Here is a 21,754-nt window from a genome sequence, read left to right as displayed (position 1 = left end):
GGGTTTTCACAGTCCACATGCTGACACTGGCTTAGCTATAGTCACCTCATCATTTGCCACAAAAAACCCCAAGCATTGCAAAGAGGGCTAAGGAGGACTTCAAGCAGTATTACCATCACTGGTTTCTTGGGGTGTACCATCAACAGCCTGCCATCCTCCAAAACCAACAGGGAGATCAGGTCTGGTCATCCAAGCTTCATTCCAGCAATGATAGTTCCTTAGAAAGGAGATGAGATCAGAATACTGAATTCTTGGAAAGAAGCAGAAACACCACAACGAATCTGTGACCTGTCATTGCTTCAACAATACCTGTCAATTTAGGGGTGAAAATGTCTGCTCTTTTTAAAGAATAGATTTTAAGTCTATTGGTTTGATGACTATTAGTCAAAACCTAAAGGCCACAATCTGTCATTATAGATCTTTGTCTGCAAGTTGAAGACTTTTTATTCTTCTACTGTGTGCTGACTGCAAATATAACTGAGAAAAGACTCCAATGCTTGTAGACTGTTGGAGAATATGAAGAGCTACCCGCACTACAATCTCTTTCCAGCCTGATGTCCCTAAAAAATGGAGCTACAAGATGGCTGCGACCCTTCCCATCAGTGGAGGACATCTCCAATTCAGTATGCCCATGAAAGCAAGCTTTGAATCCTCTTCAAGCCATTGAAACTTGGTATGCTTTATAACTACTAAGGCGGAAGCTCTGGCACCTCTACTGAAGAGATTTCAGGATCAACTCAACAAGATAGTGTGTAGCTTTGTTTTCATGGCTGAAAAAAAAATATGCTCAGCTGGTTTCCATGTTGGCTGAGAAAAAGACAGGCTTTGTAAGACTATTCTTATTGGCAATTTCTTGTCTCTCAGACCAGTGAGGGATGCCACATCTCCAAGAAAGTACAGCTTTCCATGAAATCCACTTATGATCATTCTGGACTCGGTAACGTTTTAGGGACTAGGACAGTATCACTGGAAGATGAATTTCTGAGAGTGATTAATCTATGCGCTCAGGTTTGAAATACCCTTATTTAGTTGGATGTGCAGCAAAAGGAGATAGGTTGCTCCAAAAGTAATGCCTCCTATTTATTTCCATGGAAGCTACAGCAGATACAATGAGCACAATCACACTATTTGATAGAGCGAATTCTCAGCTACAAACCACTATTTTTCAACACAGTCATCACCTTTAGCTCTGCATTTTCACCAGTGATGAACAAGAGCTCTTCATTTTTTGGTGTGACAGTTGTGCATGGCCATCCAGAATGTGGCTTGTCTTTCACTGTTGCCACTGCAGAAACACACCACCCACTGCCTCACTATGCTCATATCCACTGTTTGGTATCCATAAATGTTCAGCAAGCATTGATGAATGTCAATGGGTACATTTTTTTTCTGCATGGAGGAATTCAATTCCAAACCTTTGCTTCCTATGCATTTCCATGTCAGACATCAATTTGTCAGACTGCTACTCTGCTGCCATCTGTCACATGGCAGCAAAATGTAATGGAATATTGGTGAAAAGGTTCAATCTCTACTATCGTACCACTAACATCTATCTCTGACGTTATGGGCCAACATAATAAAATAGGAGGCATTACTTTTGGAGCAGGCCTCATACTACAGCATCATCCCAATGTGCACTGAAAGTTTCAAACATGAACAGACAAGATGGATCTTGTGACTTTATTCCTGCTGTGTTATCTGTGCTGAAGGGAGAGCACAAGCAAAGAAGACAGCCCATCTAGGATAGGAGTTGCGCAGTAAAGCCAGCAAAGCATTTGAATTTCATTACTGAAAGAAAAAAAAGAGAAAGAAAGAGTAGAGAAGAGGCCGTTTTGCTTTCAAATTATACATATCCTGCAGCAGAAATGAATAAAATTACATCTGTGTAGTTGCTGATATAGCCCCTAGCACATGCAATGATATTAGCAACAGGAATGGGGATTGTTAATCTCTGACCATTTCATTAATAATAGGTGAAAACCAGCCACATAGCAGAATTGGAAGGATCTGAGGCTTGTCTAACAAGACATTTCAAAGTGGAAATGAAAGCTTGGATCAGGGTAAAACTTGTCAGTTAGGAGTGTTAATGAAGCACCACTACAGAAGAAGGAATTATTCAAGGAAAATGACGCACACTCAGAGAATTTTTGATGCTGCTGAGAGTAGTCAATGCTGAATCATGCTAACACAGCTCACCTGAGGGCTACCTGAGGATGGGGGAGCACTTTATGGCAGGTGGGTTTTTGAAAGCCGAGAGAGACAATACCTAACCTGAAAGTTCACTTTGAATCAAACTTGGATGTGTCATTGACTTTGTGTTCTGAAAAAGAAAAATCTGAAAAGCAGGCAGGAGGGAAAGATGATAAAATCAAAGGGGGGATAACAATGGGGAACATGGCAGCTCTGCTTCAATTGTGTAATTAGATAATGCAGTATCTTATTTTTCTCTGTTCACTCCAGGAGACAGGACTTTTCTCACTGTTTTTTATTTGTGTAGTGTTGAGCACATCAGGACAGCACCTTCTCTAGGTCTGCTGCCACACAAATAACAAATGCACATCAAGATATTGAATATGAATGAACAGAAATATGTTGCTTGTAAAGCACATGAGTGTCAAGGAAAGAAGGATGAGGGGAACATTTCCCTTTCCAAAATGTGGCAGAAAATTTACTCTAGAAGAAGTGAGCACAGCTGAGGAGCTGGCTCTGCAGTCATGATTTCTTAAATGGAATCTGTACTTCTTGTATTCCACAGCAAGCCTGAGACATTACAGAAAGCAAGAATGGCTATACAGATCAATGTAGTGACCATTAAATATTTACAGAGATAATTACGAATAGACTAAACAAAGCAATGGGGAAATTAATAAAAGATGACCAGGTGGGTTTTATGCCTGGAAGACAATTTAAGAAGAGTAGTTGGTATTGCTTATGAGGCAAGGACATGCTGAAAACAGTTGCTGCTCTTTCATTAGCAAATAATCCTGGGCATGAGGTTTGAGAGAGACACTGATAACATGGAGAGAAAAGTGAGCTGGAAGTGAATGGGACAGCAGAGGTCTTAGAAGGGCTAAATCCACAGAACACAGATGAACCCACATGGGGCTGGGTGACTCCAAGCAAGTTTCTGCTGAGGTACTGACACCAGTCTGCTTGGACTTCACAGTAGGAGTAGTCTTGATTCCTATCCAAGAGCAATATTCTTTAAGTGTCCTTATATCATCATTAAGAAAGACAAGGAGAACAAAGTAAGGGGACAGAGGCAGTACTGACGGGTCTCAAATCCGGCCAGTTCTATAAAAATAACTTTTTGCAAAGTCTGTGTAATTTTGTATACATGTTTTGTTGTTGTTGTTGCTGTTTCCTATCCCAAGGGGGAAAAAGCTCTTTAATAAAAATGAATAAATGTCAGATAGCATTCACAGGGAGCCCAACACTCAGCGATTGATTGGACTGAAAATCCGGGCTGCAAGTATTCCTGAAGTCTGAGGGTATTTAAAACCTGAAGACAGATCAGCTTCAGCAGTACAAGGCAATAGAAATGATATATTAATAAAGAAAAATAGCTTTGTTTCCACTTTGCAAGGGATTATAAATAAAAGTGAGAAATACATTTAAAAATCATTGTAAGTACCTTGAGCTTGTCCTCTTTAAAAAAAAAAAGTAATAAAAGACTTTAAAAAATAAAATCAAGGTTAAGACACAAGCCATATAAAGTCTGCATGTGGGCTACCATGGAGCTACAAAGTAATGAAGAGAAAGGACACAGAGGAGAGATAAAAAAGGTGTGGAATATACATTAACTTATGCCCAAAGGGTGATGTGCACCATGTACTAATAAATGCATCAGGAGGATAAAAAGGATGAACAAGGCAGTTCAAAAAGTAATCAAGCCAAAGAAAAGCAGGAGGGCAGGAGGAACTGCTGTTGTGAAGTTGAGTATGGATTTCAACAGAGCAAGGATGATTTCAGATGATCTGTCCCTGCCCTAAAAGAATGGAAAAATATGGGACTGATTTCAGAAGCCATTGTAAACAGTTGGGAATGGAAAGGCAGGAAAACACAAGGAAATCTCAAAAGTGGGTGAGAGCTGATTCATGGGTCAGCTTATGCATAGAAGAAGAGATAGGACAGTGAAGAGTCTAAAGCATGGCAGTGATCCATAACTAGGTACATACTGTCGGAACAGTGAGGCATTCAGTCATTGGATCTTGTGACTGTTCCTTTACAGCTCTGTGAACTGCAGAAGGACCAGCCTCATGAGAAGCACTGAGGTTCTGCTGCTACAGGGATCAGATACAGCTTAGCAGGCTGCAGAGTTAAGTCAAGAGATGTGAAGGCCAGTAAGAAAGTCAAGTACATCAGTGGCAAAAGGAAGACTACACAAAATACTTGTCCAAAGTTGAACGTGGCAAGGGAACTGGTGACAACAAAGGAAAGGTCAAAGTACTCCATGTTTTTTGTCTTAATTTCTGCCAAGATTTGCCCTCCAGAATCACAGGCACCTGCAACCAGTGTGGAAGCCTGCCATAAGGAAACTTCACCACATGTACAGGAGCATCAAGTTATGGAATATTCAAACAAGTTCTGTGGCCACATAGAAGTCCAGTGGTCCTGATGGGATGGGTGTACAAGCAGTGAGGGAGCTGGCTGACGTTACTGTAAGGCCACTCACATTTGCCTTTGAAAGGTCTTGGTGACAGAGGAAGGTTCCTGAGGAATTTAAGAAAGAAAATAATATGATCCTTCTCTCCAAGATTTGGACTGGATGATCTTGTAGGTCTTTTCCAACCTAGCTAATTCTAATTCTATGATAGAGAAGCAGCAACATCCAGGGAACTACAGACTTAGCAGTCTCACTTTGATCCCTGAGAAGGCAATAGAGCAAATTCTTCTGGAAAATGTTTTCAAACATATTAAGGATAATGCGATTGTAGTCACCATGGATTTACCACGAGGGAGCCATATCTGACCAATCTGATAGCCTTCTGTGACAAAATGACTGAGTGGGCAAAGGGAGACCAATGCATGGTTGTTTTTTCATTTTGGCTTTTCTTTTGACTTTAGCACTCCCTCATTGACATGTGACATCCTGATAAACTTTTGAAATACGGACCAGATAAGTGGACAGTGAACAGGCTGAAAACTGTCTGAACTGCTGGATTCGGAAGCTTGTGATCAGTGGCATGAAACCCAGCTGAAGGTTAGTCATTAGCTGCGTACCCCAGGGGTTAATACTGAGTGTGATACTGTTTAACATGCTTGTAAATGACCTGGATGATGTGACCAGCTATGCCTTTGACAAGTTTGCAGAAACAGAAAGCCATGAGGAATGGCTTTCAGAGGATGTGCGCGAGGAGTGGCTGAGATGGCTGGGACTGTTTGGCCTGGAGATTAGAAAGCAGGGGTGAGGGGAAGACAGAATTGGATAGTGGCCCACAGTGATGAGAAAAGAGGCAATGGATATTAACTACAACACAGGAAATTTTGCCTGAAGAAAACATCTCTACTGTGAAAGAGTTTGAACACTTGCACAGGGTGCCCAGAGAGGTTGTGGAGTGTCCATCCTTGCAGATGCTCAAAACCCAAAGGGACACAGCCCTCAGCAAACTGCTGTAGCTGACTGTGCTTTCAGCAGGTTGCTGGACTTCCAGAAGTCCCTTACATTCTCTCCTAGTGCCTGTGATGTTATGATACAGGCTTCAGATGTAAATGAACCTAATTGCTTTTCTTAAATTGCATCTTGGTAACAGATTATGGAAATTACTTAAAGAGGTTACAGCAACAGGCTCAGTCATTTCATCCACCACAGAATGGATTTATTACAGTTTTAATATAAAGACTTCCAGGGATTAAGCTGTTAATGAAACAAGCTGATGAGTAGCTATGCTGATGAGGTGAAGGTATCATTGACACAAATCAAGTATATTAACACTGAATAAGACAAGTATCTCCTGAATATAGCAATATACACAGAGGTCACATTCACTGCTTCACTCTGAGGAGGAAAGGCTTGAGGCCCAATAACCCTCACATAATTTTTACTGAACAGAGCACATAATCAATATGTGCTATACTTCTCCTGTCAGATAGGAGACAGCAAGAGTTTGAGTAGAAAGGTAGAGGACTGTCTTCTCTAAAATAATATGTAGTCCATTTCTTGTTCCCAGGGACGTTTCTTTTTATAAATCTGGTGATAGCATTTCAGAAACATGTGCAATAGCTTGGCTTGCTTTTTTCAACCAACTGGACTTATTTGGGAAAGTACTCATTTATGACACTGACTGCATGTACAAAACATAAGAAGCAGCTTACAATCACAAGAATTAGGTGGAAGCAGAACAAGAAGGTTGTTTTTCCATGGGTACTAACGTATCTCTTTGAATCTGGCTCAAAACTGATGGAAGTGCTCAATCTACCACCTTTTTCCATTCTGGGAACCAGCCTGGCCCTAAGGAGCACAAATACATTAACTTTTCTTCGGTTGTCTCTTTAAATGACAAGCACTTCATATTCATCATCCTATCATCAGTTCATTGTGTTTTCTGCAAGCTAGCAATGTTCTTTATTGAAAAGAGAAATAAATAAACCACATACATTTCTTGTCATGTTTTTTACTACACGCATAGTTGGCATATTAAAGGCATTTGCTAGGAAAACTCACCAGACAGAGTCTTTGGTCAGTTTGTTGTCCACCTGCCCTTCGTCATCCAGAAAGAAGTCCAACTGTAAATTGGCATTGTTGTCATGGGCAGAAGAATAATTGGTAATTAGTCTTGCAGGTATCCCCAAGCACCTCAGAACTGTGTCAGAGAAATGTAGTGAGAAGGACAAATATGAGGATTGTGTTCACAGATAACAGGATAAGTAAAGAGAAAATTTTTATAATAGGAATAAAATGGGAAAACTCAGGCAAATCAGTCCAAATAAATTCTCCCATCTTCCTTTATATAGAATATATTAAACATTTTGTTTGGTCCCCAAATGCTGAGCATTTAAGATACATAGTGGTAAAACTGCGTAATTGGCCAGTTACCAATAGTCTTGCATACTGACCACACAGCAGCTTTTCAGGGCAAATCTGGATGAAATGGATCAAATGTGGTATAAAGAAAAATAATTTTGAGGTTCCGTGGAATGCAAAATATATTAGGACTCCTATTATCATCAGTAAGCCAGGAGAATTAAGAGAGACTATGCTAAAATGAAGATGAATACAAAATGTCTCCTGGTTGATTTGGAGTTTCCCTGTTTTGGAATATGCTGTCAGGTGGCACCTGGAGAACATAAAGAATAAGGCAGAAGCTCCCTAACAAGGGAGAAAACTGCATTATTTGTAAAAGAAATGTCAGAGTTTGAGTCTGAACAAAATGCATTACATAATTTGTATTGATTTCTAAGCAATAGTACTTTGGAGTCAACGGTTCCTTCCCATAAAGGATCTTAAAGAGGAGGATTAAAAAAAAAGTTCCCTACCCCTAAATTTCAAACCACCACAGTGCAGCTGACAACCCTTGCCCCAGCTGACAAGAGGTGAAGTTGGGGCATGTGGGAAAGCTATGGCTATGTCTGAAGTGCAGTAGTGACTCATTAGACTTCTCTGTTTGTGGTGCACCCTTGCTGGTAGACACGGAGCACAGTCCAAGAGGGAAGTGGAGACACAGGGTGACAAATCAACTCAACCTGTACAGATGGAATGTTATGACTTTTGTCTAACAAAAGTTCCTGTTTTCTGACTTAGGAGCCAACATGGTTCTGCAGAAAACAGGACTTTTTTGGAAAAGGGCAACATTTTGGTCAAAAAGCTTTATTTTTAAATAGTGCCAGTGCTGCAGTGCTGACCAACCCTTTCTGCTACTGCTTGGTTTTGTATATTCATTAGTGTCACCACTGTGACTCTCAATACAGAGTAGCACTGCACATTCATTTCAAGTTACTGGATGAAAAATTACCTGAATGCATCCAATACCATATGTATCTATTGATTAAACTTAATTCAAGCGCACTCCCAGGTTTCCACCACATGAGCCATCAGGGCTCATTGAAAATAATTTGTCTGACAATTTCAAGATTAATGAGCATTTTTCAGAATGTTTTAGCATTTTTAATGGATGACTATTCAGAGTTTACAAAATAGTAACCTTGGAAAGATGGACTGGTCACAATGATAAAACATTGGCAGCTGAAAAAATGCAAAATACAACTCAAAACAATACTTTAAGTTCAAAATGTTTGCTTAGGCTTTTGCTTTCCTCTCTCTGGAGTGGTCAGCAGCTGGACATGTAAATGGCTATGCAACAGATTAGCCACTGAACAATGTTTTAATTTCATAACGCTCAACAAACTTTATACAGTAAGCTTCATATTCAGTAAGCCTCACAGCAAGAAGTCCCAGGTCTCTGGCTTGAGTCAAATAGTCAGCAAACTGAATCTAATTTTGACCCTGATTAATAAGCCTCTCCATTTAACACAGTAGGCTCCAGACCTCCACAGCATTGCCCCAGTTTCACATTGGCCTACAGGCAAAATACCATGTAGCAGAGATCCAGAGCCAGTGCAGTGGGAAAGCGGAAGAACCCGTATGTATGTTTGGGATATAGAGAAAGACAGAAGAGGCACTGGTAGTGAGAGAAAGTGGCCCGTGGAAATCACTATGATGAACTGCATCTATAAGAAATGTTTGCAAGGGCTTTTCTGAACTCATTGTGTTGTGCAGAGACCGAGGAATATCAAGTACAGACCATACGACCTCAGGCAGAGAAGGAAGTAGACGTCTCTCAGGTTCTTTGGATGGATTGATATTCCCATGGCACCAGAAATAAAATGAACTATTTCATATCTCAAAGGATAGAGCACCTGCCAGAGTCTTCCTAAATCAAAGCACAAACCTCTCCAGATATATGAAACAGAAGCAGAGAAACCTGAAACTGAATCCTCCCCCGGAGCTGTGAGAAGTGTGTGCCAGCAGAAGGATAGGTGGTCAGAACAGAGCTTTATTTCTGAGGTCCCTACTGTTTTGAATAGCTCTTGAACTAACCCAGGTAACTGAGTTACAACATTCAGTTACCTCGACAGAAGGAAAACTATGCATTGAATGAAATGAATGTATATGGGACAGACAAAAAAAAAAAAAAAAAAAAAAAGTGAAAATGCAGAGATACCTAGGGCTGCCAAAGGATGAAAAGCCAGTCTTGTAACGTGTTGTTAATTATTTAATTTCCATGTTTGCTGCAGAAGATGGATGATTAATCTCCTTCATTTTTGTTACAAGTATAATGTAAAGAAAAGCATGATGCTATTCCTGAAGAGAGCAACATGTAACAGCGTTGAGAGAGATAAAAAAGGGAAAAGTTTCATGGGGAGTTTTTTTGCAAGTTTCTCTTTATATCTTAAATACAAGAAGCAAAGCTTCAACCTTCAACTGTGGCTGAGAAGTACGTAATGCAAAGTAGAGTCCAAGCCTGCAAAAATGTCCACTGTATCCCCTTGGTCCTAGGCTGTTCTGGTCCCCATCTCCAGTTTGACACTTAAATACATGAGCTGTAAGTGCCTCTACGGGATATCACTATGTTTAAGCCAGACTCACTTTTATTTTCTGTTCAGCTTCTTCTATTGGCTTGTGCCATAAGCAAAGGAACTGTTTGGCTCTGTATTAGCAAAGAGCTTTTGACACATGCATTGCTCCCAATGTCTTGTCCCCACTATCTGTATAAATGCATCTTTTACATCAACAGTGTCTTTCTTTACCACTATTATACCCCAGTGTATTCCAGCGTTTAGGGAGTATTCATTTGGGATGATGCTGTTAGCAAGTGCTAGACAGCAAAAAAAAAAAAAAAAAAAAAAAAAAAAAAAAGAGAGAGACCAATCCAGCACTGCTTTCCCTACTTTGTTTTAAAACCTGAAAGGTCTCTTTTGCTGCAATGTTGGAATACATTTATTCTAGTTTGAGCAAACGTATTAAGATTTAGCCTTGTAATGCCAGACAATTCAGAAAACGGGCCAACATCCCTTGTCAAGTACAGTGTTAAGCCTTTCTGGAGCAGAGATACCTCCACAATACCCCATATTGGGTAATAGCTTTATGTCGCAAATTTAGACAACAAGCTCCCTGTCCATCTCATGTTTCCTAACAGAAATGGAGAGCATACCAAAAGACTAACTTTCTCTCCCCCAAATTTAGCCTCTGTGACTCAATAAATACATTTTTCTGTACAAATAGATAGTTAATATATCATTCTGGGAGTGCAGCTATTGAGTCTACTTTGGCCAGGCATTTTTAAGTATCCCTGCCATTTACTCCTGACCATCACAGAGCCAAGAAGCATTTTAGCTAGTTTAACCTAAAACTCATTCTGCTATATAAGAATCACATAGCAGCATGAAACTTTTCTCACTGATACTTACATGTGTTGAAGACACCAGCAAAGACCCAGCACTGTCCATATCGCACTGGCTGCTTAGAACTGTAATATTCCAAGAGGATGTCCACACTTCCTGTCCAGGCTGAAGGTGGGACTCCATAAGCATAGAGATTGTCCCATGATCCAGCCAAAACACCATTATCATCCTTGGAATTGATCTAAAGACAAAGGAAATGAGTTTTATGGGTGTCAGAAACTAAATAATAAAGAGCTCTTTAACCCAGCAGACCAAGATAGTACAGGAGAGATTGAATATAGCTAAGTTTAGGCTAGAAATAACACAGAAATGTTTAATTATGAAGATACAAGATGAACAGAACAATCTTGTAAGGGCTGTAGTGGATTCACCATCACTGAATAATTTTGAATCAAGGTCAGGAACTTAAAAATAATAGTGCAATTAAATCACCACAATGAGCATTCATGTTGCTAGTTTAGTACGTTTTATTAACACTACACATGCTCATTGCTATGTATTTTTAATAAACACGATCAGTTATAAATTTGTAAGCAAGCCTCAGAAATGTTAAACCAGCTTCTTTCCTAACATCATCTGATTTTCTGTCTGTGCCAGTCCAGATATTTTAATAAAATCACTTCCAATTTACAGTGGACAGAGAGAAGAATCAGTCCACTGTTATTTTTAGAGTGGAGACTAATTTCTTCAGTCCAGCACACATGAAAACAAGAAGGAATTTGCTGTACAGGTTTTCCCTTGGTAAGATTACACAAAGCATGGAGTTTTGCTGACTAATGGCTATACTGATAGGCATTAATGAGCAATACATCTCCAAGCTGCAATTTGAACCAAACCAGTTGAGGCTGTGCAAAAAGCTCATTCGCTCTGTACCTTTTAATTATGTTAATGTGGAACAGCTACATGCCAGCCAAATAAATCACAATTCTCATTTAAAAGCTTTTGGCTGGATTAACTACCGTTTTATAATTAGAAAATCGACTTCCCGTGAACCCTAGGACTGAACGAGATAAGTATTCAGAGTCACAACCAAAGGGTTAAGGGGCTGTGCCCATCTCTCATTGTTGTGGAAAACATGCCAAGAAAAGAGGCACTTCAAGGACAGGACAGCATTTTGATCTTTAGGCTCTCTGCTGGTTGTAAGGAGTGGAAGAAGGGGGCAACTCTGTTTGCTTTGCAGCTTCAGAAAAATTACAGCACAGGGGCAGCTCCCCAGACAAGCTCAGCTCTACCATAGAACATCTTGAGTAAGAATGAGGGTAAGGAACACAGGTGAGGCTTCAGTACCTCTTGGCCACTTCTTATTGATGTTCAGATTTCATATGGCCAGAACTCCCACCCAGCAATGGCCTAATCCTGCAGATATCTGAAGTCCACTGACTCCTGGATTTGCAGCAGAAAACTTCTCCACCTACATAAAATGGCTGAGTGGCTCAAAACATAAGTAGTTTCTATGCCCATTTCCGGTTCATAACATTATGTTCTTCTGCTCATAGGGTTTCCAGCATCTCTGCGTGAGGGACCTTTTAAGGGACCTGTGATTAATGCAGCAATTGTAAAGGAACCACATTCAATTCTCACCTCTGTCGCGAGAGGTGTGAAGCCACACTTCTAATGTCTGGAGTAAAAGAAATAATCAGAAGACCAAAACAAAATACAGAAGTGGAGGTGATCTCAATCTTCCTCGCTGAAGCTATCGTACTTAACTTTGTGTTACATAACATTCAGCATGTGGCACTAACTGAGAGGCTGGATATCCTGCTTCAATATTATCTAAGACAAAGAGTTAACTCTCCTACAGTCTGGGTAAATTCTGTAATAAGTGGGTCATCTTCAGTGGTCATGTTTTGTGGAGACTCTTTTAGCAGCTGGCCTGGGAAAACATCTAATGATACTAGCTCAACGAGCAGCATATTATTCAGGGAAGCAGAAGGTTCAGACCTCCAAAAGACAGTGGAGTGAACTCAGCCTCTGCCTTTTAAATTCTGGATGAGTCTTCCAGCTTGAATATTAGAGATGGGGCTGCTGTTATACACACAGTATGACTCTTGATGCCTAACAGCTGGAAAGAATGGAGATGTAGGAAGCCTTCTCCCTACCCTTTGCTTCTGGAAATTTTGGGCACTTCCATTCTGAGAATGGAAAATTATGTGGACCCTGTGCTTAAGATCTTCTACTGTGTTCTCCTGGAGCCAAGGCACCTCATGTAAATACTGTCAGCTTGAGGAGGCTGTCTGAGGCTTGAAAATCAGGCCCAGTTCCACCCCGCTTTGCAGGGTCTTAAGGCCCTTTTGAGGTTAGTGCTAGAGTCCACACAAAGTCTCCCAATTCCTCATCCCAAATTTCACCCATCATGGTGCCTCACCATCCATGAAAGAAATAGCTTTCTCAATAATCTCATCTACCAAAAAATAAGCACAGCGCCGTAAAAAATGCTAGCATGCATGAAAGTGCAACATTTAAAAGCGGCTTTCATGCCAATGAGGCCGCACTCTCAGGATGCTGAACTCACATAAAGATTTCACCTTTAGTGGAATAAAATAAAGTGCCAGATCCCAGAGGTCAGAATGGATAAAAGATCTGGCACCTGCCACAGTGAGGATGTGAGGGCACAGAGGCCATGAAACCAGCCTGGTTTTGATTAGAGAGTCACTTCTGACACATCTTGGGCATCTACTGCATACCATTGCAGAGGCAACACGGCAGATTTTGATTGGGTTTCCACGCCCAGACAACTCCAGTTCTGCTTTGTCCATCAGGAAAAGGCAAGCATCCAGAATGTTTTCTTCAAACTAGATAAAAAGGAAAGAAAGAGAGAAATAGAGGGCAAGTTAAGTCACATCTTATTCTGAAAAGCAAAGGCAAAGTTATTTTTCACTGTTGTTATAATAGCTGATCAGCTTCAAAATCAGTTGGTCAGGTCAAAGTTCTGTGTTTAAAAATACAAGTTTTCTTCTAGAATAATTGCCCACCTATAGCAAAAAAAATGTGAGACGCTTTAAGGGAAAAGAGAGCGTCATTTTCAATTCAATCTCAGTCTGGTTTCCAGAAGGTTAAAATGACAACATAGCCTTTCTGACAGGACATAAAATTTTAAGTGCTAACAAGTATATAATAGGAAGGTATTATAATAATAACTACAATAAGCTAGTCTGCTCGCTAAGGACTTCATGTCCTTCACAGATTCCAGACCTGTTCATTTCAGAACTTCTCTGATATATCCAATGCAACGCTGAGAAGTTGACCAATAAATGATTTACCACAGCTAATATGAAGACGCTTAAGTTTTAAACTAAAATAGTAAAATGTTTAAAATTAACAAGCCAAAAGTTAATTAAATGGATTAATCCTGGTCTGTGAAACTTAGACGTAAAAAATACCAAGTGACCTAAAGTAGTCTTCTTCAAAAATAGAGTGGAAAGGTACACTTTCTTCGATCCAGCATGAACAAGCACAGGAATGAATTGAGGGCAGAGGTGCCTAAATAGACCAGAAACCATTTGTCACAGAACTTGCCCTGTGATGTATTTCATTTTCCTTAGGAGAAACTGCATAGCAAAGGAAAATATCTCTGTCCCCTGGAAAATGGTAGGGGACAAGGAAACACACATTAATAAAAAAATGCCTTCCAGTTTCACTGAAAACACAGTATTATATTAGCATTCAAAGCCGTAACAGAAACTCCACTCAGCTCATCCCCTTGCCATACTCAGCTTTATGTCCTCCATTTGCATCCTTAGAGATATGGTTCATGCAAACAAGATTTTTGCTCTTGTGCCCAGCTGCAACTAGAGCTGTATTGATTTTGAAACCATCTCCAGCCTGGTTTAAGGCTCCTCAGCAGATGAGGGTGATCTGAGTTTTGCATCCTGCAGAAGGCAAACAAATGCCAGGCCTGGCAGCCTGGGAGAGGCACAGGAAGAGCAGGGGTGAGGCCAGAGAGCTGAGGAGGAAGCCTTGAAGAATCAAGACTTCTGTCAGTGCTGCAAAAAAGATGGGAGGGATGGGGGTAGCATCCTTGGAGAGTCCATGACCCCTTTGGCCTCTCCCTTATAGGCACCAGCTGAGCTTGGGCATAAGCATAAAAGAAATACCTCTGTGTTTCATCACTCTCAGCCTTTTCCTGTCCAAGAAACATTTTCTTTTGGGCCTGCCTGGATCTCATTACTCAGCAAACTGCCACAGTATGTATCCTTTTAACAGAATCATAGAATCATAGAATAGCTTAGGTTGGAAGAGACCTTAAAGCCCACCCAGTCCCAACACCTGCCATGGGCAGGGCTGACTCCCACCAGCTCAGGCTGCCCAGGGCTCCACCCAACCTGGCCTCGAACATCTCCAGGGATGGGGCATCCACAGTTTCTCTGGGCAAAAAGGAAGTGTAAAAAAATGGTCTCCCTCCTGCTTATAAGCTCCTCTTAGGTACTGGAAGACAGCAATGAGGTCACCCTGGAGCCTTCACTTCTTCAAGCTAAACAACTCCAGCAAGCATCCTCCAAGGAAGCACACCTTTCTCCTCATACTGTTCCTCAGATCTGTCATGCACACCAGCACTGAATTACTTCTCTGGAAGTTTGCTAGTATGTCGCACCTTACAGACTTATTGAGCAAAACTGAATTCATAGTGTTCAGGCAAGCAAGGAAGCGGGTCAGCAGCTCCAAATGTCCTATTCCTAGTATTGTATAATTCCTAGGAAGTGGAATAATTGTACGCTATGTTCTCTACTCTACTCCAGTGATATGTGCCGTAAGCAATGTCAGGTGAATGGGAGAGCTGTGGAGACCCTGCTTCCCAAGGAGAACAGACAGACAGTGTAAATTCTGGGCCGTCATAGAGGCTCTTTCCTGCTTCAGGTTCGCTCTTCTTTTGGCCTGGCCCAACGATTTATCACTTTCACCAGGATCAAAAAGAGCTCTCTGTTCTTCAAGTCATCATCAGTGTCTAAGAGCTCAGTTAAATCAATAAGAAGTTTAGCTTGCAAATTAAATCTCTCTTATCTACAGTTTATGAGACACTGTCAATCTTGCCAGCATATACAGGAAGACTAAAGAGGAAAGAAATTACTATCAGAGTTATTGCCTTCCACCTTAGCATTTACAAAATGATATAAATGACTGTGAAGTAATTGGATTAATAGGAGAAGGGACATAGGACAGCCTGTAAAGTCTAGCTGCCTTACTCTAATGAAGCAGCGTAGGATGCAAAGCACTGTAACATGGGCTAAAGCCAGTTTTGCCTTCCTTTACTGCTTAAAAACACTATATCAAACTAAATTAGTTTCCTGCTCTCTATCTTGGCATGAAAATAATATCTAGAGGGAAGCAGAACAGACAAATAACACACATAAGGCTGAGTACCCTTGAAATATCAAATGAAACAGCCAAGACAGGTAGGCAGCCAGGACAGATCAGCAGACGTAGGCCAGGCACTGGCATTGTCTGTTTGACACAAGCTGAAATGGGAACAAGCCAAATTCAGGAGAAAGGAAGTTTGGCACAGCCACCTGGAAAAGGCTGTGGAAGGAAGACAAGGCATGGGAAAACATACAGGAAAAGAGGCTCTGCCTGCACATTGCTTTGCACTGCACTATAGAGCAATGCATTTAAGTGAGACTGGCCTTCAGTGGGCATTCTCCTTTCCTGCTAAACTGCTTCTAGTAGAAAAACTTCAATTAAATCCAAGTAAGAGGGGCTGCATCACCTTTTGCTCTGGTGGAATTAGGTCTATGTTTCCCATAGTTGGTTACAGGCAGATGAGATCTCACACTGCCTGTGGTCTGACCTTAACAAGTGCACATGCCACGAAATTACGTTTGTGCGGTGGGCTCAGGTGGACATGAATAAGCTCAACATGACAACAACAACGCTATGCTCACTTGCTTTATTTTACTTTTCTCCAAAAAAAAAAGGCAGTGTTAAAAGATCAATATAGCATCCAGCTTCCAATATTTCTCAGCTGGAGAGCTCCTATGTGCCTAGATTTCTTCCAAAGCCAAATTTCTCCTCAATTCCCCTTGGGCTTTTCTGAGTGATTGGCAATTTGCACATCCTTAGAAGAAAGGAATCACAGTCATGTTACAAGGAACATCCTCATCCCGAATCCTCACTCATTATAGCCATGTTTCAAGTGGCCTGTTGTATTTTCTTCCTGGGTCCATTTTTCTTGCCTTTCCTCCTCTCAACTTGATGCTGCTCATTAAAAAGGGCAGCTGCAAGAATTATCTCCCACTAATAATCTAGTTTTGAACTGCATGTTCCTTTTTAATTTACAACCTCAGTTAAAGCTTTCAGCTGTCATTGTTCAAAGAAATTTTTAGCCTGTGAATATTACTATGCACAAGTCTATCTGTATTTTTGTGTAAGACCATATACCTTACAGCTCTATGACTGTACGTGGCCTTATGCTTTTTACTAACACTGTTGTAAAGGACTATATATGATACATACACACAGCATATATGTATGATATACCCATAACAGGGTATATCTGCTGCTAGTGCACAGCAATGCTCCTAGTTTTAGCATACAAGATTGCTAAAAATGAGGAAAATACACGTTTTAATGGCTGGGAATTTGTAGGGTAACATCAGGAACATCAAATCCTCCATCTCTCTGAACCAGAATAATATTTCTCCCTTGTGTTTAATTGTAAGATGTCTGTTTCACCCTTAGAAAAATAATGATGGACTCTGGAACAACTCTTGGCTTTGATGCATTTGCCACACTAAGCTGTCACATGGGCAACAAAAGGTGCATGACAGCCCAGGGTGGAAATCAAGCTCTCCAGTGTCAGACAACACCGGAAGGAAAAGCACACGACAAAGGGATGTGGAACAGCTCTAACCTCCCAAACAGAGCTGCCTCCTAGCAGAACCAAATAAATAATGCAGTTTCTCAAGGGAGGTTGGTGTTTGTGTCAGGAAGGTGCTGGATTTGCAGAATATAAGCACCTCAGGCCAAACCACTATAGGCCATAAATTCAGCATCTTAGGATATAAATCCAGCAGCTGGTTGAAGCAACACCTTCCATCTCCAGCCACTCATCCCCCTCTCTCCCTCCCCTACATCTGTCACAGAGTGAATCCCAAATCTAGGAGCAGAGCATGCCTGAATAACAACCCAAGGGAAAGAAAAAAAGAAAGGAAGAAAGGAAGAAAGAAAGAAAGAAAGAAAGAGAAAGAAAGGAAGGAGCTGCTTGTTCGGCTAGGTCAGCTCTCTGGTCTGATTCAATGCATGGCTGTATAAACACTTGCAGGGGGAAGGAAGGGCCAGGAGGGGGCATTTTTGGTCAACTTAAATGCACACCCAGCTTTGGCCTCGGGATCTGGTTCTACCTGTCTCTCTCAGACGAACCCTCAGTTTATGGAGTTGCTTCCCCCTCACCTTATTGAAGGATTATTTTTAGCTCAGACAGGATCTCTTTCAAACCCCACAAACAACAGCGCTGAGGCAACCACTGGAAAGGTGCAAAGGCAGAAGCTCCCTGAGGCAGCACTGCTGTGGGAAAAAAAAGATGAGATCGCACCCTTAAATAAGGAAGCAAGAGCGATACAAGTTTGAAGAGCTCTCCAGTGCAAGCACAGTGGCAATCCATCCAGCTTAAGCTCCAAGGCAGCCTTCAGCTGAGGGTGAGAATGCAAAGCAAGAGGGTCCCTTCTGCAAGGCTGTGCCGCGGAGGTGCAATGAGTGCTGAATGGATCCATCACTGCAGGATGAAGGGAGTACTTCAATACTTTCTTAATGGTGCTGTTGTGAAAAAAACAGAAGGTAAGGTGAGCCATGTCCAATAACTGTCCATTGGAATACCCCTGAGTGACAATCAGAGTTAGCTTTGCTAATTTTGATGTTGCTCTTGAATGCTTTTTTTCCTGTTCTCACACAACTTAACTCTTTCATCCCACAGGGACTTTCAGGATGTCTAGTGATTACAAATAGATTGAGATAAAACAGGTAAGCAGTAAGGGGCTGATAACATTGAGGGGATATCTCTACCGCACACCAGCCAGACAGAACTGTGCTTCCCACATCTTTGGAGAGTGAAGTTGTCAAGTCCAGACAGCAAAGGGAGAAGTTCCCCCCCTTGTCACTGTGGCAAGGAATTTTAAAACTCTGGCACCAAACCTCAGTTTGTAATAGGAACCCGAAAAAAAGCTGACTCCTGAAAATATAAGAATTACTTCCACCAAGTTGCTACAACTGAAAGGAAGAGTCAAAAGGGAATACAACCCGCTGCTAAATAAATAAACTTCTTGTCTTTCACCAAATCAGTCTGATCCTGAAGCAGCAGCAACACAGCAGCAGAAATGCTGCTGCATAGTTAAAACCTCAGCTAATGATTATAGCTTTCAACAGGAAGCCTCTTAGTATCTGAAATGTGCCCCTAAAACAAGGTCTTTAAATACTAGCTATTATAACGTTGCTTTTCTGGATTAGATATATACCCACTTCGTACAATTTTAAAAACTATACCTCCTTGTGTTTCTGAAGGAGAGACCAATAATGCACTCCAGAGCCCACAGTCTCAACCACAGTCTGCTGTCGATTAAATTCATTTGCTGTCCTACTGGGAGCAGTCAGAGAAAGTCCAAATAGCTCACCTGACCGTAACTCCAGCTTCTTGATTTCACTTCATTGATGTCTCCATGGAAAACAATACCGACATCATTCAGGACATATTCTTCCCTTTCCTTCTCGTCATCCAGGTACACGGCATCCACTGTATCAATTTATCCAAAGCAAACATCAGTGTAGCCACTTAGATTTTATATTGGGCAGATAAAAATAATTAGCATATAGTACAGCCATATTTGATGAGAAGTGCCCATCACCCATCAAACAAAGCATCACTTGCTTCAACAGAATACAGAATAAGAGATAGTGACCCTGGTTAGAAATATGATATAGAACTTAGCAGCACACAAGATGCAAAAATGCTGACAAATCCTGCCTGTTCTCTCAAGATCTGAAAACTATGATTAAAATGTCACATCTTATCAAGAATTTTATGGTTACTGTGTATCACTAATTTAAAAGTTGGAGCACCATGATGCAATTCTGCATCTGTACAAACAGATCAAAGAACAATTTCTAACCTATTAAAGTTAACGGAAAACAGTTCAAGTCAAGAGATCTAAAGAAAAATCTGTAGTGCATTACAAAAATTGGAATACGGCTTTTATAGTGTATTAACAGGAGAGTTTGATTGCTTTTTCCATACATAAGTTATTGACTGCAGTGTTCCTTCCCCATGTAGCTTGACTGACCAGCCAGTATGAGGAGAAATCACAAAATTACACAGAATCACAGAATCATAAGGGTTGGAAGGGACCTCTGGAGATCAAGTCCAATCCTTCTGTTAAAGCAGTTCCCTGCAGTAGATTGCATGGGAAAGTGTCCAGGCAGGTTTTGAATATCTTCAGAGACTGAGACTCCACAGCCTCTCTGGGCAGCCTGTTTCAGTGCTCTGTCATCCTCAAAGTAACTAAGTTATTTCTCACGTTCATACAGAACTTCCCGTGTTCCAGTTTGTACCCATTGCCCCTTGTCCGGCTGGTGGGTATCACTGAAAAGAGCCTGGCTCCATCCACTTGGCACCCACCCTTTAGACATTTATAAGCATTGATAAGATCCCTCCTTAGTCTTCTCTTCTTCAGGCTGAACGGTCCCAGGTCTCTCAGTTTGTCCAAACGAAAACTGGAAGTATTTGGAAGACATCTTCATCAAAACATATGTAAAACATACATCCTAGATTGGCCTAATATCAGTCAAAATAATATGAGTGGACCCTCATCCTGCAAAGAGGATTCACATACTTAAATAACCCATTGCTGACATATATAAATAACCCTGAACTACATGAAACTATTCAGATATTCATGGGTAGACATGAAATGGATGGGAAATTCTATGATGTTAGAACTGTTGAGGATTTATTTCCTGTGCCAATAATGATATTTTGTGACTAAGAGGTACCACTTAAACAAACATTTAATGGTTTGGGGATTAATTAATTTGAGGAAATCAGTAACGTGGCACCAGATAGCAAATTAAAGGGAAGCGGTAACCTGTGAATGTGTGATATGGGCAAGTGCAAAACTGCCACTTACCACTGCCATAGACAATTTCTTCTGCATCCTACTACAAATTACTATGGGATTATTTCACTTTAAAAGCCTATTGATTTGTTCTATTTTGTTGAAATTCAAATCAGATTTGTACTTCCTTCTAAAACTCATCTTCAGGAGCTTCTCCATTTGCCCATAAAACTGCAATTCAGCTGAAAACAGCTAAAATCTGAGCCTTCTGAAAAATCAATGGCAAAACTCACACTGACTTCAAGTAGGTGAAGAGTTTTGCCAGTCTGTACACCTGACCCTGCTGGAATTTTTATTTTCACGCAGATGCATTTATAGCCACGTGTCTATATAATACAGAAGGGATTATGTATAGATATATAACATCATGACCTTCACACTGGTGTGCAAGGAACGATATGGAAGCAGGTACTGGATGTAAGAAGGTTTTTTTGCATTTGAAGAGATCAGTGCTTTCCATTGTGCTTTTGACAAGGATGCTGTACAGGCTCGGCAGGCTACATCAGAATCAGAGCAGATGGAAAAACAGCAGGTTTTGTCTGGTTTTCCCTGAGGCAGGCAGGTCTGAGGCTCTCTCTTTGTGCAGAGGCATGGTGCTACTCACTTGGCGTCTTAGAGCTGGGATGTAACAAGGGCTGTTCATAAGCCTGACACTACCTACAATCGAGTCAATCTGCATTCAGGCACAAAGCAGAAGATCATGAGTTTACACTGAGAAGCCACCAGGTGACAGAGAGAGTGTTAAAACTTGACAGTGGATCCAAAAGCTACAGTTATTTACGCCAGCAGTGACTTGTATACTTCGAAAGCACTGTATTACATGACTTTCTTGAGGTCTAGCTCGCAGTTCTAAACAAGCTCTGCACAACATCCCACCAAAAACGTTGCAGATACTGCAAATCACGCAAGGCTCTGTGTCATTAGGATGGATCTGCCCGATTTGCTTATGGAGCGATTACGTGTATTGACTCCTTGAGCTCTGGGTTTTATCAAAGCACGTGTGTACAAACAGTACAGAGAATGCATTTCAAGGAGTACAACTCACACCTGCTTCCATACAGTTATGCATTCAGCAGAGTGTGTGCACATGCCTTCTTGACAGCTGTTGTTTTCTTTCAGGGATTATAAATATCAATATTGATCTTGTTGGTATCAATTGAGATGCTTACGTTATTTCAAGACTGCATGATCTTTGCTAAATTGGATGAAAATTGATTAACTTCTCTGTCAATTATTTTAAATTATTTCTATTTTTTGAT

General features: G+C 40.9%; 1 protein-coding gene across 2 annotated transcripts in view; it reads right to left on the bottom strand.

The window, feature by feature from the left end:
- Positions 1-21,754, bottom strand: part of F13A1 (coagulation factor XIII A chain) — a 60,107-nt gene that overhangs the window by 15,846 nt on the left and 22,507 nt on the right. For both annotated transcript variants that reach the window (XM_021386317.1, XM_021386316.1), the window contains 5 exons: positions 18,999-19,117; positions 13,086-13,193; positions 10,408-10,582; positions 6,665-6,803; positions 114-217 (listed from right to left, as the gene is read on the bottom strand). In XM_021386317.1, the coding sequence (XP_021241992.1) occupies positions 114-217; positions 6,665-6,803; positions 10,408-10,582; positions 13,086-13,193; positions 18,999-19,117 (645 nt within the window). The remainder of the gene's footprint in view (positions 1-113; positions 218-6,664; positions 6,804-10,407; positions 10,583-13,085; positions 13,194-18,998; positions 19,118-21,754) is intronic.

This window comes from Numida meleagris, chromosome 2, assembly GCF_002078875.1.
Source record: "Numida meleagris isolate 19003 breed g44 Domestic line chromosome 2, NumMel1.0, whole genome shotgun sequence".
Lineage (NCBI taxonomy): Eukaryota > Metazoa > Chordata > Aves > Galliformes > Numididae > Numida > Numida meleagris.
The sequence above is the reverse complement of the archived record's forward strand: the minus strand, read 5'-3'. Positions and strand labels throughout refer to the sequence as shown.